This window comes from Phyllostomus discolor, chromosome 13 (genome assembly GCF_004126475.2).
Source record: "Phyllostomus discolor isolate MPI-MPIP mPhyDis1 chromosome 13, mPhyDis1.pri.v3, whole genome shotgun sequence".
Classification (NCBI taxonomy): domain Eukaryota; kingdom Metazoa; phylum Chordata; class Mammalia; order Chiroptera; family Phyllostomidae; genus Phyllostomus; species Phyllostomus discolor.
Window position 1 is genome coordinate 51,413,753 of NC_040915.2, and position 17,587 is coordinate 51,431,339.

The window sequence follows — 17,587 nt, forward strand, 5'->3', positions numbered from 1 at the left end:
TACATTTAAGGAACACTTATGGGCCTCAGACTAGGCCAAGTGCTTCGCACGCATGACTAATGTACTCACAGCGTGGCAGGCACTGTTCCAGGCATTTCGTGCTTTCTAACCTCGACCTATGAGGTGAGTAATGGCATCATTCTGCCTCCAGGCGAGGAACCTGAGGCACAGAGAGGCTAAGGGACTTGACTGGGGTCCAGCAGCTAGTAAGTGACACAGCCCAGACTGCACCCAGGCAGTCCCACTCTGAGCCCTGGGGTCTGTCCGCTACCCTCTACCGCCACCTGCCGGCGCAAAGTGCTCCGGACTCTGGGCCTCCGGCTGGGACTCACCTGTACCGATGCAGAGTCAAGCAGAACAGCTTGCAGAGCCCTTTCACTGCTCCCTCCGGCAGATCTGAAACCAGAGATTATACAGAGACTAGTCAGTAAAAACCGCTTCGTGAGCATCTGCTCGAGCCAGGCATCGTGTCCGGCGCGACCTCTGCCCACTGGACACTCCCTGTTCATGCGAAAGAGAACTCCCAAGAGGAAAGAGCAAGGATAAAACAGGCCTTTAGGAAAACACCAGGCACAGAAAAGCTCTCAGGTGGGCATTTGTTAAATGAATGAAACTGAGGCAATACAAACAGCCTCAAAACTGAACAGGTGGGACTTCCGGCCAAGATGGAGGCATAGGTAGACACACTGTGCCTCCTTGCACAACCAAGATAGGGACAACAACAATTTAGAAACAGAATAACAACCAGAACTGACAGAAAACTGAACTGTGGGGAAGTCGGACAACCAAGGAGTTAAAATAGACACGTTCATCCAGACCGGTAGGAGGGGTGGAGTCGGGCAGCCAGGCAGAGAGGGGTCAGGGCACAAAGAGCAGTGGGACCAGGCGTGTAAGGCATCCCGGGCGTACAAGACCACAGCAGGTGGACCCTAGGCGCGCAGGCGGTGGCTGGCAGACCCCAGCCGAGGGGTGGCAACCAGCAGACCCAGCAAGGCGGCGATTGCGAAGTAAGGCACTGCTCGCAACCCAGGGTCCCAGCGCTGGGAAATAGAGCCTTGGGCACTGATTGAAAACACCTGTGGGGGTTGAGGCCTCCCAGCCTCAGAGGAGAGTTTGTTGGAGAGACCCACGGGGTCCTAGAGCGTGCACAAGCCCACCCACACAGGAATCAGCACCAAAAGGGCCCAGTTTGCTTGTGGGAAGTGACAGAAGGGACTGAAATCCAAGAGAGAGCGAAGCAAGCACCATTGTTCCCTCTCGGACCCCACCCCCACATACAACGTCACAACCCAGCGACTAGGTTGCCCCACCCTGGTGAACACCTAAGGCTCCACCCCTCATATGTAACAGGCGCAAGACAAAATAATAATAATTATTATTATAATATATATATATATGTGGCCCAAACGGAAGAACAGATCAAAGCTCCACAGCAAAGACAACTAAGCGAGCCAACCTATCAGATGCACAGTTCAAAGCACTGGTGATCACGATACTCACAGAATTGGTTGAATTTGGTCTCAAATTATATGAAAAAATGAAGGCTACACTAAGTGAAGTGAAGGAAAATGCACAGGGAACCAATAGTGATGGAAAGAAAGCTGGGTCTTATATCAATGGATTGGACCAGAAGGAAGAAATAACCAAATAGAAAAGAATGAAGAAATAAGAATTTTAAAAAATGAGGAGAGGCTTAGGAACCTCCAGGACATCTATAATTCGGACGTTCCAACATCCGAATTATAGGGGTACCAGAAAGGGAAAAGGAAGAGCAACAAGTGGAAAAGTTATTTGAACAAATAATAAAGGAGAACTTCCCCAATCTGGCAAAGGAAATAGACTTTCAGGAAGTCCAGAAAGCTCAGAGAGTCCCAAAGAAGGTGGACCCAAAGAGGAACACACCAAGGCCTATCACAATTACATTACCCAAGATTAAAATGAAGGAGAGAATTCTAGAAGCAGCAAGAGATAAGGGGACAGTCACCTACAAAGGAGTTCCCATCAGACTGTCAGCTGATTTCTCAAAAGAGACCTTGCAGGCAAGAAGGGGCTGGAAAGAAGTATTCCAAGTCCTGAAAGGCAAGGACCTACATCCAAGATTGCTCTATCCAGCAAAGCTACCATTTAGAATGGAAGGGCAGATAAAATGCTTCTCAGATAAGGTCAAGTTAAAGGAGTTCATCCTCACCAAGCCCTTATTATATGAAATGTTAAAGGGACTTATCTAAGAAAAAGAAGATAAAAAACATGTATGGTAAAATGACAGCAAACTCACAATTATTAACCACACCTAAAACAAAAACAAAAGCAAACTAAGCAAACAACTAGAACAGGAACAGAACCACAGAAATGGAGATCACGTGGAGGGTTAGCACCAGGGGAGTGGGAGGAGGAGAGAGGGGGAAAAGGTACAGAGAGTAAGTATCATAGATGGTAGGTAGAAAATAGACAGGGGGAGGGCAAGAATAGCATGGGAAATGTAGAAGCTACAGAACTTATGACACATGGAGATGAACTAAAGGGGGGAATGTGAGTGCTCGGAGAGGGTGTGCAGGGTGGAGGGAAATGAAGGGGGGGTAATGGGACAACTGCAATAGCATAATCAATAAAATATATTTTTAAAAAAGAACTGAACAAGCTATTGAGTGGAGGTGCTAGCATGCTGGGGCTCTCCTGCTTCTCCATCTGGATGCTGGTTACACGGGTGTGTTTAGTTTGTGATCATTCCGTGAGCTGTTCCTTATGCTATGCGTGCTTTTCTTCATGTACATTCTAATCAACGGTTTTAAAACCTAGGACAAAAATTAGAGTCGTAGGAGGGATCAGAATGGGGAAAAACATCTGTACCTGGAGTGTTTTAAAAATGCAGACGTTTGGCCTAATAGGTTAGCAGGCTATGGAAAAACAGAAAGGAGGAGACATACGTGCCGGGTGGCGTTAACATAAGCCAAGTGCAGGGGTGGAATTCGCAATGCCTGTTCCGGACGCAGGAGGAGGCACTGTAAGTCCCAGCACTTCCCCAGTGCGCCCAAGGTGCCAGGCCCTGCCCTGAGCACTCCCCACACGGCAACCCACTGAATCCCCATGAGATGGGTCCCAGGCCTGAGCCCACTTTAAGACGAAGAAACCAGCCCTGGCTGGCGTAGCTCAGTGGATTCAGCGCGGGCTGAGAGCCAAAGTGTCACAGGTTTGATTCCCAGCCAGAGTACATGCCTGGGTTGCAGGCCATAACCTCCAGGAACTGCACATTGATATCTCTCTCTCTCTCTCTCTCCCCGCCCCCTTCCCTCTCTAAAAATAAATAAATAAAATCTTAAAAAAAAAAAAGACGAAGAAACCAAGACACAGGGAACCAAGCAGGCCAGCCAAGTGAAAGAGCAACTCTGGCTGAACAACAGGGCTGAATAATGGAAGCCCACCTGGGACGGGATCTGCACGCCAGACGGAAGCACACAGACGAAAAGGAGAGGGGTCTGAGCAGAGCGGGGTGTAAGCTGCAGCGTGAGACCAGCATGGAGGCACCAAGAGCAGCAGGCCCGGGGAGGGCTGGCCTCACCCTTCAGGGGCCTGCCCAATGGAGGGGAAATAAAAGAGGGGCGGGGCCAGTTCCCCCAGGCCCAGAATACTGTACTGGTCCATTGGATTTGGGGCCATTTCGGTAACCAAGGAAAAGAGTGACTAGGATCAGAACCAGGTAGTAGCCAAGAGAACAGTAACAGTGACAGCTAACACACACCAGGAGCTTACCAGAGCTGGCCAGGCACCGCGTGAAGCTCCATCCATACATGTTCTCTGCACTCACGCCTCACCCCAATCCTGTGAGCGAGGCACTACCGCTCTCGCCACGCTCAAAACAAGGAGTAAGGCTCAGACAGCTTAAGTAGCTGGAACCAGGTCACACGGCCTTAGCGGCTGAGCCGTGGCTAGAACACAAGCCTGTCTGAGTACGGAGCCGTGCCCCTCATAGCCGACTGCTGCAGCAGAGGTCCGTGACTGGGAAGATCAGGCACAGGACCTGCTGCATCCCAAAGTCTCAGGGTTCAAGGACATGACGGCAGGACTGAGGGGAGCGTCAGAGAGGCCTCAGGGCCGGGCCGGGCTGAGCCACGCTGACCAACTGCATCGAGGGTCAGAGGGCTCTGAGAAAGTCTCCCACTCCTCAGCCGGACCGAAAATACCTCACCCCGCCTTCGGTTAACTCACTCGGTACCAGCTTCCCCGCCAAAAGGAGAAGCCAGGATGACGGTCACTACGCAATGGCTCCTGCTGCGACTCAGAAGATTAGAAAATTGAGAACTAACGATTTCGTGCAGAGTAGTTAACTTCCCACAATCAGCTTATATATCAAAAACTAGAAACATTTTAGAAATATCATCCACCCTGAACTGTATTAGCATTTCAGGGTGACTGAAGAGTAAAATCTCCCTGAAAGATCTCCACACACACACACACACACACACACCCATACCCCTTACTCCATAAGAGGGGAAAAACTGCAACGCCCAGCAGCTCCTTAGCAGGGCCAGCCAGCCATTAAGGTTCAGAAGGTGTGTACAGACAGTAAGCTGTCAACAATAGCCTTGTCTAATTGGGACCCTGCTGGGAAGAGTGACCAGAAAGACTTTTGAAGATGCCATAAAAGTCACACACTAAAGCACTAAGACCTGGGAGACTCTCGTAGAAGCTCACAAACAGCAATTCACTTCACTCACACACCACTTTAACAAGCTGGGGTACGTTACCAGGCAACAGCAGACCAGAAGCAGCGAACGAGAACTCGGGAAAGAGCGGTAGAAAGCGAGCTCTCGACTGAGGAGAGGTCAAAGCTGACGGAAAGGGAGGCCCGACCCTCTACAGCCACGGCCCTCGGACTTCGGAAACACAGGACTCACCCTGAGCGTTTGTTAAAACACGGACGCTGTGCTCCCCTCTCCCCCAACCCAGGGTTTTCAAATTGGTGTTGCTGGGGTAGAGCTGAGAATTCGTTTCTCAAACCAGTTCCGAGGCGCTGCCGATGTTGCTGGCCTGGGGACCACACGCCGACAAACACCGCTGCATTTGCGAAACACGCCACAGGAAACTCAGAAACTAACCAGGATCGCCTGGGCAAAGGCAAACCAGTCTTACACACCCCGGCCGGTGGCAGGGACAGCCCTCAGTTACAGCACAAAATCAGGATGAATGTATGTGCTTAGTTAGCATCTCCAAAGATGGGTTCCCCAGACCCTGAACGGCTTTCAAAAAGGGCAGGGGCTGGGAGGCTGTTGGAGGAAAATAGGAAATTAAAGAAAGCGTTATAAAATTAAAACACCTTCCTGGAATACGCTGTGAACCTCTGGTGGGCATTAACAGATGTGACATCTCCCACACTTATTTGAGTTTGGAATCTGCTACTGGCCAATCACCTGCTACCATCTTGCTGAGTTCCACCCAACACTGACTGGAAAAATTATGTCCCAAGTCACAAAGAAAATGTTTTTGCATCTGGTAAATTACTTAAGAAAGACAGTTGGGCCCCAGCTAGGGTGGCTCAGTGGACTGAGCGCCAACCTGCAAACCGAAAGGTTGCTGGCTGGATTCTCGGTTTGGGGCACATGCCCGGGTTGAGGGCCAGGTCCTTGGTTGGGGGTGTGCAAGAGGGGACAGATCGATGTTTCTTTCTCACATTGATGTTTCCCTCCCTGTCTTTCTCCTTCCTTTCCCCTCTCTGTAAAAATAAATAAATAAAATCTTTAAAAAACTAAAAAGAAAGAAAGATTGTTACTATCTTTTAGAACTGTTTCCAATTAAAATGGTTAAAACTATTCAAACCTTTGGTACCTAAATGGATAAACTAACCAACTGTTTCAATGCAGATTACAACAAGGAAATACAGAATGTCAAAGTAGAAGTGGTTACAAGGAGGGGAAAAGAAGGCCATGGTTCTAAACAGAGAACAATTGATTTTGAAATGGAATCACCTCTAGGCCATAGGGGTGGAAAATAAATACCTTTTCCAGCGACACATTTCCCCAGGTCACTAAGGATTTCTCGCCGTTCCTTCACACTGGCTGTTGTCACCTTCCCTGCGAAACGCTTTAGTGTCTCGGAAACCTGTGAAGATCAAGCCCACAGAGAAAGTGTCACCAGTCAGACCACAGATCGATGAGTGTGTGAGTGTGTGTGTGTGTGTGTGCACGCGCGCGCAGAATTCAGGAAGGAGCTCTCCAACCCAGGGTTGCTCAGCCTCCACACTACTGACTCTTGGGGCCGAACAACTCTGTGGCAGGGGCTATCTTTATCCGCACTCCCGGGAGGCACCCAGCAGACCCCAGTCACAGCATTCCGCTCCCTCCAAACGGCCTCCGGATGTCATCAAATGTCTCCCAGCAGGCAAAATCACCCCTAGCTGAGGTGCACTGCTTTATCGCAGTCGGCCGACTGGTCACTATAACTCACTTACACTTGAACAAAAAGAGGCAAGACAAAAGGCAAAAACCTCAGGACAGAAACTGTCTGTTCAGAATTATGCAAACACTAGCGAGGACCTACTATATGCCATGTATGTTCCCTTTATATTATCACACATTAACAGCCCACAAGGGGCACATCAGCACCCTGGCGCGTCAACAGTGGGGCGTAAACATAGTGGTGGGAGGGTGAAGAAAGGCTGAGAATGAATCCCAGCTCTGCCTCTTACTACTACCTGTGGACACTCATTCAAATTATATCATCTCCTTGGTATTCAGTTTCTCCATCTACATGATGCAGATGATAGCACCTACCTCATGGCTGTTATGGCACACAGGGCTACACACAAGTGAGATAAGGTATGCAGAGCATTTACTCTCATCACAAACACAGAGCTGGCTGCTACTACTACCAACCAGCCTTCCAGGCGGGCAGCAGTGTCCTCATTTTACAGGGGACAAAGGAACTAACTGAGAAGGGAAGTCAGTCATTGCTCAACTGGGTTGGAGAGCCACCGCACCTGCATTTTTGAAACTAAACCTGAAACCAGCACGTCTATAAACTCATGCCAACCAGTCCTTGGCTTTCGAGCCCCATCCCAATCACCACAGCTGCACACCCCGAGCCTAAGACTCAGAGGAGGGCGGTTTGTAAACGCTCCTCCATATTCTCCTGAGCGGTGTTGTACACAACGGGCAGGGCGTGGAGCGGGGCACGATAATACCCAAGTAACTGACACACTAGTGCCATCCTCTTTTCGGGGACATTTCAGACAGGCCTTATTAATAAAATATGATTCATGGGTACAGAGAATAAAATAACGCAATTTTCCTTATATTTCTATCCCTGCTATAATTCTACTGGCAGTGAATAAACTCACATCCAATGCTGGCTTCTGTGTAAATGATTTGTTGTTTTAATATTGTCTTTTGTCTTTCCAGTCATATACACACACACACAATTAAAGAGTCAAAGTCAAAGAGTCCTGGGAGGTTTGCCATAAAGACTAGCCCCGCTCTCACTCTCCGAGGGCACCTGCTCTCACCAGTTCTGGCTGGTTATTTTGGTAGTTATCTCCATCTTCCTAAATAACTTGCTGATGTTGCTACTTCTTTATCTTTCAGTTTTACTGCCTTTCTACCATAGGTCTCTTTTCCCATCCAACCCCACCAGGCACACCCCCCGCCACTATACTCCCCATATAATTCCTCAGTTTCACAAAACAGGCTAGCTCAGTAGTCAGTGGTAACATTATACACGTATGGTATTAACTCCCATTTAATAAACTATGTTTACTATCCTGCACAGCTTTTTAAATTAACCTTCAAGTCCTTAATTGCCTTTTCCCACCTCACCTCCCTTTGCCTTGCTTTATCTGTTCTAAAAGTAACTCGATCCCAACATTTCTAATTGTTTAAATCTCAGTGCATTTCAGCAAATCAGAAAGTCTACCAAATTTCGATTCCTGAAGAAGCCTCTCCCAGAGCCTCCCAACCTGCTCCAGTTTGGCAGGGAGTCCGCTAGAGCTGGGACCCAGAGAATGTCATCTTCCTCATGTTTGGGGAGCACAGCCTCTGTTTTACGAAGTCCTTGCCAGTTCGAAAACGCCCTGGCCTCCTACCTGATTTAAGTTTGTCTAGACACAGAATTCTGGGTTGAAATCATTTCCTCAGGAAGACTGAAGACATTTCTCCACCGAGTTCTAGTTTTCAGTATTGTGAAGTCCAATGTCACTCTGATTGTGGGTCCCTCGTGTAAAACCCGATTTTTGCCCCCTGGAAACTTTCAGAATCTTCTCTTTGTATCCAGCACTCTAAAATTTCACATGGACGTGCTCTATTGTGAGTCTGTTTTCATCCACTGTGCTGAGCATTTTCGGTCTGGAACACATCCTCCAGTTCAGGGACTGTTTCTTGAATTACTGACTTGATGATTTCCTCGGATACAGGACCTCCTGTGCTAGTCCGCCCAGGGATCCTGTTTTACACTCCCAAAAGAGAAAATGTCCGGTCTTTTGCCAAAATGGAGAAAGAAAGCTGGGGATCTGACTGTATCTGAAAATGGCTGTCAATCAATCCTAAAATAGCCCTTCCTACTCTTGCACACTCCCAGAGATTAGCTGATACACCCAATTTCCAACCAGTCAGAGATTTTGCCACGTATGAGTACCTGCAGTGTGAATCTGGTTGGTTCTCAGCTTTCCTAAATGTTGCCTTAGTATTCATTTCCCTGGGGTCTGCTATGTCCTTTCCCACTTACCACTTGCCAGCTTCCAAAAGTTAGCTGCTGTTGCCTGCTCCTCTTTCTCCCCATCTTGGTGGAGCATTTTTTTTTCTTAAACACTTACTAGTTTTAGTGACATTTGAAGAGATGGCAAACACACATGCAACGTATACAATCTACGTCTACGGACATAAGAGGAGCCCTACTTTATCTCAGGGAATCCTCACAGCACCCTAGAATTCCCACACAATATCATTTTTGGTCTTTCCATGACAATATCAATTTCCTGACTATAGTTTCTCTCACAGAGATGAAAGAGCTTTTCAGGTTCAAGGCTCTTTCTTCCTTTCCTCAATCAGAAAATGAACGTTAGCCACTTGGCACTCTGTCAGAACAAAACTGAGGAAGGCATACTGAGATCCTTCAGAAGAGTCGTATCAGATGCACACAACTTTAAAGTTCACAGATTTCTCTCCAGAGTAGCACATCCACTAGAACTTTCTGTGGCAATGGACATGTTCTTTGGCACTGCCCAATACAGTAGCCACAAACCACATGTGGCTACCCATGCACTGAAATGTGGCTAGAACAAGATCCGAATTTTTTCATTTCATGAATTTAAACTAACTCATGTAGCTACTTGGCCAAATTAGCCATGTGGCCAATGGCTACCATACTGAACAACATAGCTCGAGAGGTTTTTTTTTTTCACTTTAGAGTGTTAAACTTTCAACATGTGTTCCCCCAACCTAAGAAACTTTCAAAATAACTCAACTTGAAACAAATTAGCTGCCCCTTGCACAGGAGACTCTCAATGAGCATCAGCCTCCGGCATCAGGGCCACATTATCACAGTCAATGCCCTCACCCTGAAGACCCACGGGGGCGAGCCAGGCTGTTCCTTAGACACCTGCTCCTTTCCCCTTAATGTCGTCTTTTCACTGTAAAACACAAGCACCAACGAGGCTGGGATGCTCTCCCTGAAGTACAAGGTACCCAGAGCTGACAACACCCAAGGGTGAAAGACTCTTCCTGGGTATTAACAGATTTTTCTTAATCCAACCCTGGATCTAATATTAACAACCATCGTATAAGGAGCTCTACTTTATCTGAGTCCTCACAACAACCCTATACAAGGGATACTATTGTAGCCCCATTTGACAGATGAAAATACTGCGACTTGGAGGAGTTAAGTTACTTGCCCAGCGTCTCACAAAAAAATCAACAAGCTGGAGCTCAAACTCAGTTCGGTATGAATCCAAATACTATGCTGTAAGTCCCTGTGCATAGTAGGTGCTCCATAAATATTTGCTGAATTGTTAAGTTTAAGCAAGAGTTGGCGCTGGCCGGGCTCACTGTTGGGGGTCATCGGAGAAATGGGGTAGGGTCTCCAAAAGGTGAACTGCAGCTATTTCAGGGTAGGGGAAGTCCCTGCCGGGCTCCAGCTGCCGAAGCCCAAGCCAGAGCCCCTGACTCCTCCAGCCCCTGTTAGGGCTGCACCGCCCCAGCCGGGGGCCGGGCCGGATCCGGAGCTGGAGCCAGGAGCGAACAGCCTGGGGCGGCCCCGGGCCGCGCCTTTCGCAGCCATTGCACGCCCGACCCCTGGGCTAACGACACCTGCGGTCCCACCCGGGGGCACTGTCCGCGCCCAGTCGCTGGCCACCTTGCCCCGCAGCCACCCGCCTCACCTGCGTGTCCGCCGCCATCCTACCGGCGCTGACTCCGGAACCATTTCCGGAGCGCTTCCGGGTCACGGCGCGGGCCCACGCGGCAGGGCGAGGTTCGCATCTCTCTGTGGCCACGGCCTGGCGCCCTCGGGCGGAACGGCGGTCACGGCTGCACAGCCCAGGCTCGGAAGTCAGGCAGACGGACCCAGTTCCCGGGCCCACCACTGACGATCTGAGCCTCCTCGCCGGCCCTGCTCCTCGGCCCGGGGATCCCGGTGCCCTTCCCGACCTGGCTTCGTGGCAGATGAGTCTAGGGGATTTGTAACTCGGTGAAACCGCCCTGCAGCCTCCCACCGTCTGCAGGTCTCATTTTTGGAGACACCTAGTCTCTTAGATGGCAGGAACTGAAGTAGGTAACAGGGAGACAGGGAACTAGGGTCTTGTCCTCAGAGTTCGTAACCCAATGGTGCACCAGAGGTGTTAGGAAACAAGGATTCAGGAGCTGAGCCTAGCCAGGGGAAAATGCTGAATGCTCCAAGGTGGGCGCTTACACAAGGCTACAGGACGGGAGGCTAGACGGCAGGAAGGGCCTCATGGTTCCTGGTGAGTTGTCAGAGTTCTATGAACTGTAGAATGGGGTCTGCATGGCTTAGTTATTGGCCCTCTACTACTAGTGCTTTGGAACTTTTGACCTGAGACCAAGTCACAACAAATACATCCTTGTACAAGTCACGACTACCCTTGCAACAATCAGGTGCTTTCTCTTAATATGGTCACCATCCAGTTTGAAAAACCCTGGCACTCATTGAGTGCTGACCTTTACTATCTTTTAAGCCTACTCAAAGAATCAGAGGAAACTTGACTCATGGCCCACAGCCATGGAAATAATTCTAGAATTTTAAAATACTATCCCAGTACATTTTTTAATTTTTAAAGATTTTACTTTGAGTGTGAGGGGAAGGGAGAAGGAAACATCGATGTGACAGACACACATCAGTTGCCTCTTGCTCACTAACTGGGGACTTGGCCCACCATCCAGGCATGTGCCCTAACTGGGAATTGAACCAGTGACCTTTTGGTTTGCAGCCTGGCACTCAAATCACTTGAGCCACACCAGCTAGGGCAAATTTAATTTTTTAAAAAAGTTACAGTTAAAGCTGGCTGGGCTTAGAAAAAGTATTTTATGTTAGGAAACCATCATTACACTTGCAAAGAGGACACCCAAATGCCAACTCCAAATGAAGCTCTATGGTTTTACCATGGTTTTAGTTTCTGGCATACAATGCTAGAAACCTCAACATACACAAAATGAAGAGCCCAGAGACTTTTAAGAGAAGTAAGCCTTTATTTCCTTGTTTCACAAATAAAGCTGGCCGAGCAGGCTCCTTTTTGGCGATTAGTCAAAGAGACCAAATCCCATATCCTCGTCCGACTCCTCCGACTCTTCCTTTGCTTCAACCTTGGCTGGGGCTGCGGCCGCAGCGGCAGGAGCAGCAGTGGTGGCGGCGGCCACAGGGGCAGCAGCCGCAAAAGCAGATGGGTCAGCCAAGAAGGCCTTGACCTGAAAGCAAGGGGGGTGGGGGGAGGAAGTTCAGTCAAAATGGGCACCCACGACCCATCAGCCCTTGTAGAGCTCTAGTTTAATGAACAACTTCCAAGACTTCCCTGAAAGTGATAGGGCAGGATGACAGCTTCGGGCATGGCCCAGTGAGCTCAGGCCCAGCCCTTACCAATTAACTAACCCCTCTTAGGGCTTCTGGCCATTCATAAAGTCAATGACACACCCCCCCGCCCCCAACCCCTCAAGTATACTTAAACAAACAAACAAACAAACAAAAAAACACCGTATCTGCTATGCAAAACTTAACCATACAAGTGCTCACTCAGCAGACTGCCATTTACCGCCCACCCAACTGCCAGGCCCACCATGCTGGGTTCTTTTTACCTTTTCAGCAAGTGGGAAGGTGTAATCAGTCTCCACAGACAAAGCCAGAACCCGCTTGTACCCATTGATGATAGAATGGGGCACTGAAGCAACAGTTGGGTAACCGATCTGCAGGCAGACGCTGGCAACGTTGCGGACACCCTGTGGCGGGAGGGAAAATTACGTTTTAGGTGAGGCATCTTTGAGAAAGAGAAAGGATAGTGAAGACCAAGCAAAGCTCAGTGCAGACAGAACTTGCTGGGCTGACATCTCAGGATACTTCATCTCATACCAAATGATCTTGGGCAAGGGAATTTAGACCCAGCCATTTATAATTGCTTCTTACCCTTATTCCCAACATGGGCATTCCCTATACAGTCACGATGGTGATTATTACAAAAGCCACCACTTTGTGAAACAAACTGTTAACACAACCATTGAGTTCCATGAGAAAAAATGTGCAACTACTGTCGGATAAGAATTTTTCATCCACTAGCAAAAGTCCCAAAAAGCAGGTCGAGTTAATCATGGGTTATTGCAGGCCCCGGAATAGCCCAGCACTGTTTTCTGAGGCTTTATTTACTCATGAATTCATTCTCCCCCAACACTCTTCTATGGTTACTGCCATTTCACAGGTGAGGAAACTGAAGCAGAGTGAACTGTCCTTGGTCACATAGTTGGTTTCCACGGAAGGGCCAGGATTCAGGCCAAAGCTAGACACGCTCTCAACCATTCATGTAAGAAGGGCCTGGAACGGGCAGCACGTACCTCCAGGAAGCGGGAGTGCAGAGTCTCCTCAGTGATGTCCAGCACTTCCGGGTTGTAGATGCTGCCATTGTCAAACACCTGCTGGATGATCAGCCCAAAGGAGAAGGGCGAGATGTTCAGCATGTTCAGCAGCGTGGCTTCGCTGGCTCCCACTTTGTCTCCGGTCTTAATCAGCTGCACGTCACTCTAAAGAGAAAGGCAACCGCTGGCAGTGAACATGTGAACATCCTGGAGATGGACCGTCACCGAGGGGAGGGGAGCCCCCACTACCGGCCTGACTGGCATCGGCAAGCCAGGTCCACTCACCAGGATTTCGATGGTGCCCCTGGAGATTTTAGTGGTGATGCCCAAAGCCTGGAAGAAGGAGGTCTTCTCCGGGCCCAGACCAGTGTTCTGGGCTGGCACGGTGACTTCACACGGGGCTATGGCACCAGCACGCGCGGCAGCGGGCACCTGAACAAAGAACAAGGAATGCGAGTTCTCGCTCCACAGATACAACCTGAAAATGGTCAGTTTTACTTTTTTTTTATTCTTTATTGTATTTTTTCCATCACCATTTAGTCCCCATATACCCCCCCCCCCAGCTTTTATTTGAAGGAACCAAAATTGATAATGTCTCTTAAGGCGACCTGATTCTCCTCTTACCTTATTGGCCAGCAGCATGTCCCTGATCTCCGTGAGGTCCTCCTTGGTGAACACGAAGCCCACATTTCCCCGGATATGAGGCAACAGTCTACAAAGACAAGTTCACAGACAGGCGGTCAACTTTCAGCACCATTCTTCTCCAGGACAAGGGAGAAGGGCACAGAGGAAGACAGAGCCGGCCAGATCATTCACTGACTTCTCCAGAGCGGGGTTGTTTTCCAGGTGCCCTCGGATGGCCTTGCGCATCATGGTGTTCTTGCCCATCAGCACCACGGCCTTCCCGCGGAGGGACATGCGGATCTGCTGCATCTGCTTGGAGCCCACATTGTCCGCTCCCACAATGAAGCATTTCGGATAATCATCCAGAAGTTGCTACAAAAAGCAGCCAGAAACAAACCAAGTTTAAGTGGAAGAAAGGAGAAAACAACAGGAGAAACCAAACCCCACGACAACTGGTTTCCATCTCCCTCCCTTTCCCCTATGCTTCTGAAGTGACTCAGATGCGGGCTGACGCCTCCCACTCGGAGCCACCTGAGCTGTAACACGGCCAGATTTGTCAAAGACTGGGGTTTGTACATTCAACCGGAAAGATTTTAATTTAGGCCTCATTTTTTAACTTTTCCCAACTTGAGGATCTGTTTGACTCACTAAAATGACTTAAAAGAAAAAGAAAACTGTGTCAAGTAAGGCTGGATTCACAGCTTTCAAAACACAACACAAAGCAAATACCATGAGAACTGACTTGTAGAATCTAGGTCCTGCTAAATCGGCATTGTGTCTGAAAACCTTCATGACAAATGGGCAAGAATATAAGCTAAGCTCCACGCTCCGGCAGCAGCGTTGTCAGAATTTCAGGATAGGGAGGGCCCACTTACTCCAAAAAGTAAGTGGGTGTCTTGACCAACAAGACCTAACTATGCAGCAACTTGCCTTTTTAGACTGAGGCCCCCACTGCCTCACACTGTCCCAAAGACGTAAGGAGAGGAGTAAAACAAAGTGTGATGAGCGCTGTTTGGATGCCAAACCTGGGACTGGATCCCACTTAGTTCCATCTCAGGAGGCACTAAAACCGCCTGACCCTGTTTATCTGCAACAGCAGGTACGCACGCAGGGGTGGCAGGCATTTCTTTGTGAACTCATTAGACTAAATGAGATTTGCCCAACACGGCCCAATTCAGCCGCTGATTTGTCCCTATTAGCCCGCGGCGCAGGCAGCACGTTGGGCGCCTCCACCCACCCCGCACTTACGATGATCTTAAGGAAGTAGTTGGACTTCCAGGTCGCCCTGTCTTCCCTGGGCATCACGGCGGTGCGTCAGGGATTGCCACGCAGGGTTTAAAGACGATGTCACTGAGGAGAGAGAGGGAGCTCAGAAACTCCGACACCCGTCCCCGTACCGCCCCGCCGGACTCAAAGCCAGAGGCCTACTCGGCCACGCGAGAGTGCCCGCCGGCCTGGCCCGCGTTGCCGCGGCCACCACTTGGAGAGCGCGAGCCGCTGCCGAAGCCCCAAGCCACACAGGACTGGACCCCGCGGGCTCCAAACCTGCCCGCGAAAACACCCATCCTTCCCGCAGCCTGTTCCCCCGGCGCCATCTGGCAACGCACGAACCTCTCACGAGGACGCCTGGAGAGAGGAAGGCCCTACACCAAGAGCAGTATTTATAGGCGAACAAAGTGACCAATCAGAAGCCTCAGAAAGCGCCCCACCTGTTGGCTGGCGAAGTACAACTGACGTCGGCAGCCATTGGGTGATATCGCTGCCAGTCATTGGGTAATATCGCTGTCAGCCAGCCTACCGGAAGCAGCTCTAAAGACGGAAGTTAAGGAAGAGTTCCTATTGTTGCAGAAACCTTCTCAGAGCTGCTTCCCTCTGCTGGGCGGGAGCTGCTTTTGTGCAGGCGCGAGAATTTGTGACCTTCACGTTTCCCGCGGCACCTGCCCTGTCGCAAACTCGAGTATAACGCGGAGCTGCGAAAGAGTTGCACGTGCCTTAGAAAGAGAATGGTCTCTGCCTCCTCTTCAGTTTGTTCTTCCCTCTACAAAAGCAGAGGGATGGTTTAAAAACAGATCGTTTCTTCAACTGCTCAAAATTCTTCAAAAGCTCCCCATTTCCCACAAAGTAAAAGCCCTAACTGGCCTACATTGTCACCCCCAACCTCTACCCCTGTAATCGCATCTCCTATTTTCCTGCCCATTTTAGGGCTCTTGCACCCGTTATTCTGTCTTCCTGGAAGGCTCCTAGTGGGTATCCACCATCCTCCATCAAGACTTGGCTCAACTATCACCTGCTTAACCAGGCCCACTCTGATAGCCTTATTTAAAATTACAAAAAATAAAAAATAACTCACTCCCCCTCCCCCCTTACTCTGTTCTGTTTTTTCAGTAGCACTTATGCTTTCTAACCACTATATAATTTATTACATTGTTCTTTGAATGTCTCTCCCTGCAAGAATGCAAGCTCCACAAGACAGATTTGTTTCTTTAAATCCTCACCTGAGGATACATTTATTGATTTTTTTTTTAGGGAGAGAGAGAGAAGGAAACATCGATGTGAGAGAGAAACATCAATCGATTGATTACCTCCCTTATGCACCCCAACCAGGTATCAACCCTCACCCAAGGTATGTGCCCTGACCAGGGATGGAATCGGCAACCTTTTAGCTCATACAGGAAGACATTCCAACCGAGCCACTTGGCCAGGGTCACAAGCCAGAATTTTTTGCCTTGTGCCTAGCACGCTGTAGGCATGTGATAAATATTTGCTCAATGTATGAATGCAGGGTTTGCGGTCACATGGCCAGGATCTCCGCATTCTGTTAGTTCCCATCTATGTCATCTTGGGAAGTGGCTTCACCTTGCTGACTCTGTTTCTCATTACTTATCTGTAAAACAGGGTAATAGTATCCACATTCTAGAGTTATGGGTATTTCATGAGATATTTGTTAAGACTTAACAGTTCCTGCAATGCAGGAGGAACATTGTAGTAACATTGTTACCACAAATGTTAGCTTCTTTTATTATATATTCGTCTAACACTTACTTGAACAAGTGTACTACCTCGGTAAATATATTTTTAGCTCTGACCAGTGTGGCTCAGTTGGATGGGCGTCATCCTGAAAAGCGAATGGTCACCAGTTCGATTCCTGGTCAGGACACATGTCTGGGTTGGTGGCCTGGTCAGGATGCGTAGAAGGCAACCAACCTGTTTTTCTCTCACATCGATGTTTCTCTCCTTCTCTTTCTCCCATTCTTCCCTCTCTCTAAAAAATTTAAAAACCTAACTGGGGTGGCTCAGTAAATTGGTCCTTCTCCTGCAAACCCAAAGGACCCTGGGTTCCACCCCAGTCAGGACACACTGCCTGGATTTCTGCCTGCCCCCAGTGGGGGGCATGAAGAGGCAACAGACTGATGTTTTTCTCACTCTCTCCCCCTCCCTTCCCCTCTCTCTAGAAATAAAATCTTTTTTAATAAATATTATTTAAATTATTTTTAAATAAATGTGCTTAGAAGCTACAGCAAAAGGGGTGTTTCTCCCTATCTTTACCCTTTGCACGTGACCAAGTTAGAAATCTATATTTTGTGACGAGCCAGTGTAGAGAGATGCTGGAGTTGATTTCTGCTAAGACCCTTTATGAACAGCGAGGTATTACTGCATGCTCAGCATTGTGCCAGGTGCTTTGTGCATACTACAGTTTGTTAGTCTTTGCAACAACCCCCTCCAGAGGCACCGTTTTAGTATTTCCATTTTATTGCTGAGAAAATTCAGAGAGGTTAAATAGTTTGCCTAAGTCCCTCAGTCAGCTAATGATGGCTTCAGAACTTAAATCTAGGAGCAAGTTCAAAGCCCATGGGCCTCACTATGCTCAAGTCTCTTCTAGACCCTGAGACTGTCTCCCCCTAAACACACCT

The 17,587-nt window shown here is 48.9% G+C and overlaps 2 protein-coding genes across 2 annotated transcripts in view; both read right to left on the reverse strand.

Annotated features, from left to right (window-relative positions):
- The window catches only part of GCN1 (GCN1 activator of EIF2AK4), a 58,312-nt gene extending 47,901 nt beyond the window's left edge, over nucleotides 1-10,411 (reverse strand). The window contains exons 1-3 of the mRNA XM_028528847.1: nucleotides 10,361-10,411; nucleotides 5,991-6,093; nucleotides 333-396 (exon numbers count right to left, since the gene is read on the reverse strand). Of these exons, the coding sequence (XP_028384648.1) occupies nucleotides 333-396; nucleotides 5,991-6,093; nucleotides 10,361-10,378 (185 nt within the window). The 5' untranslated portion in view covers nucleotides 10,379-10,411. The remainder of the gene's footprint in view (nucleotides 1-332; nucleotides 397-5,990; nucleotides 6,094-10,360) is intronic.
- A 1,253-nt stretch (nucleotides 10,412-11,664) lies between these two features.
- RPLP0 (ribosomal protein lateral stalk subunit P0) lies at nucleotides 11,665-15,378 on the reverse strand. The gene is made up of 8 exons (XM_028528194.2): nucleotides 15,288-15,378; nucleotides 14,925-15,026; nucleotides 13,873-14,048; nucleotides 13,677-13,764; nucleotides 13,338-13,484; nucleotides 13,032-13,217; nucleotides 12,285-12,425; nucleotides 11,665-11,900 (listed from the first exon to the last, which is right to left on the reverse strand). Exons 2-8 carry the CDS (start codon nucleotides 14,976-14,978, stop codon nucleotides 11,736-11,738), a joined length of 957 nt encoding a protein of 318 aa, XP_028383995.1. The 5' UTR covers nucleotides 14,979-15,026; nucleotides 15,288-15,378; the 3' UTR covers nucleotides 11,665-11,735.
- Nucleotides 15,379-17,587: the final 2,209 nt, after the last annotated feature.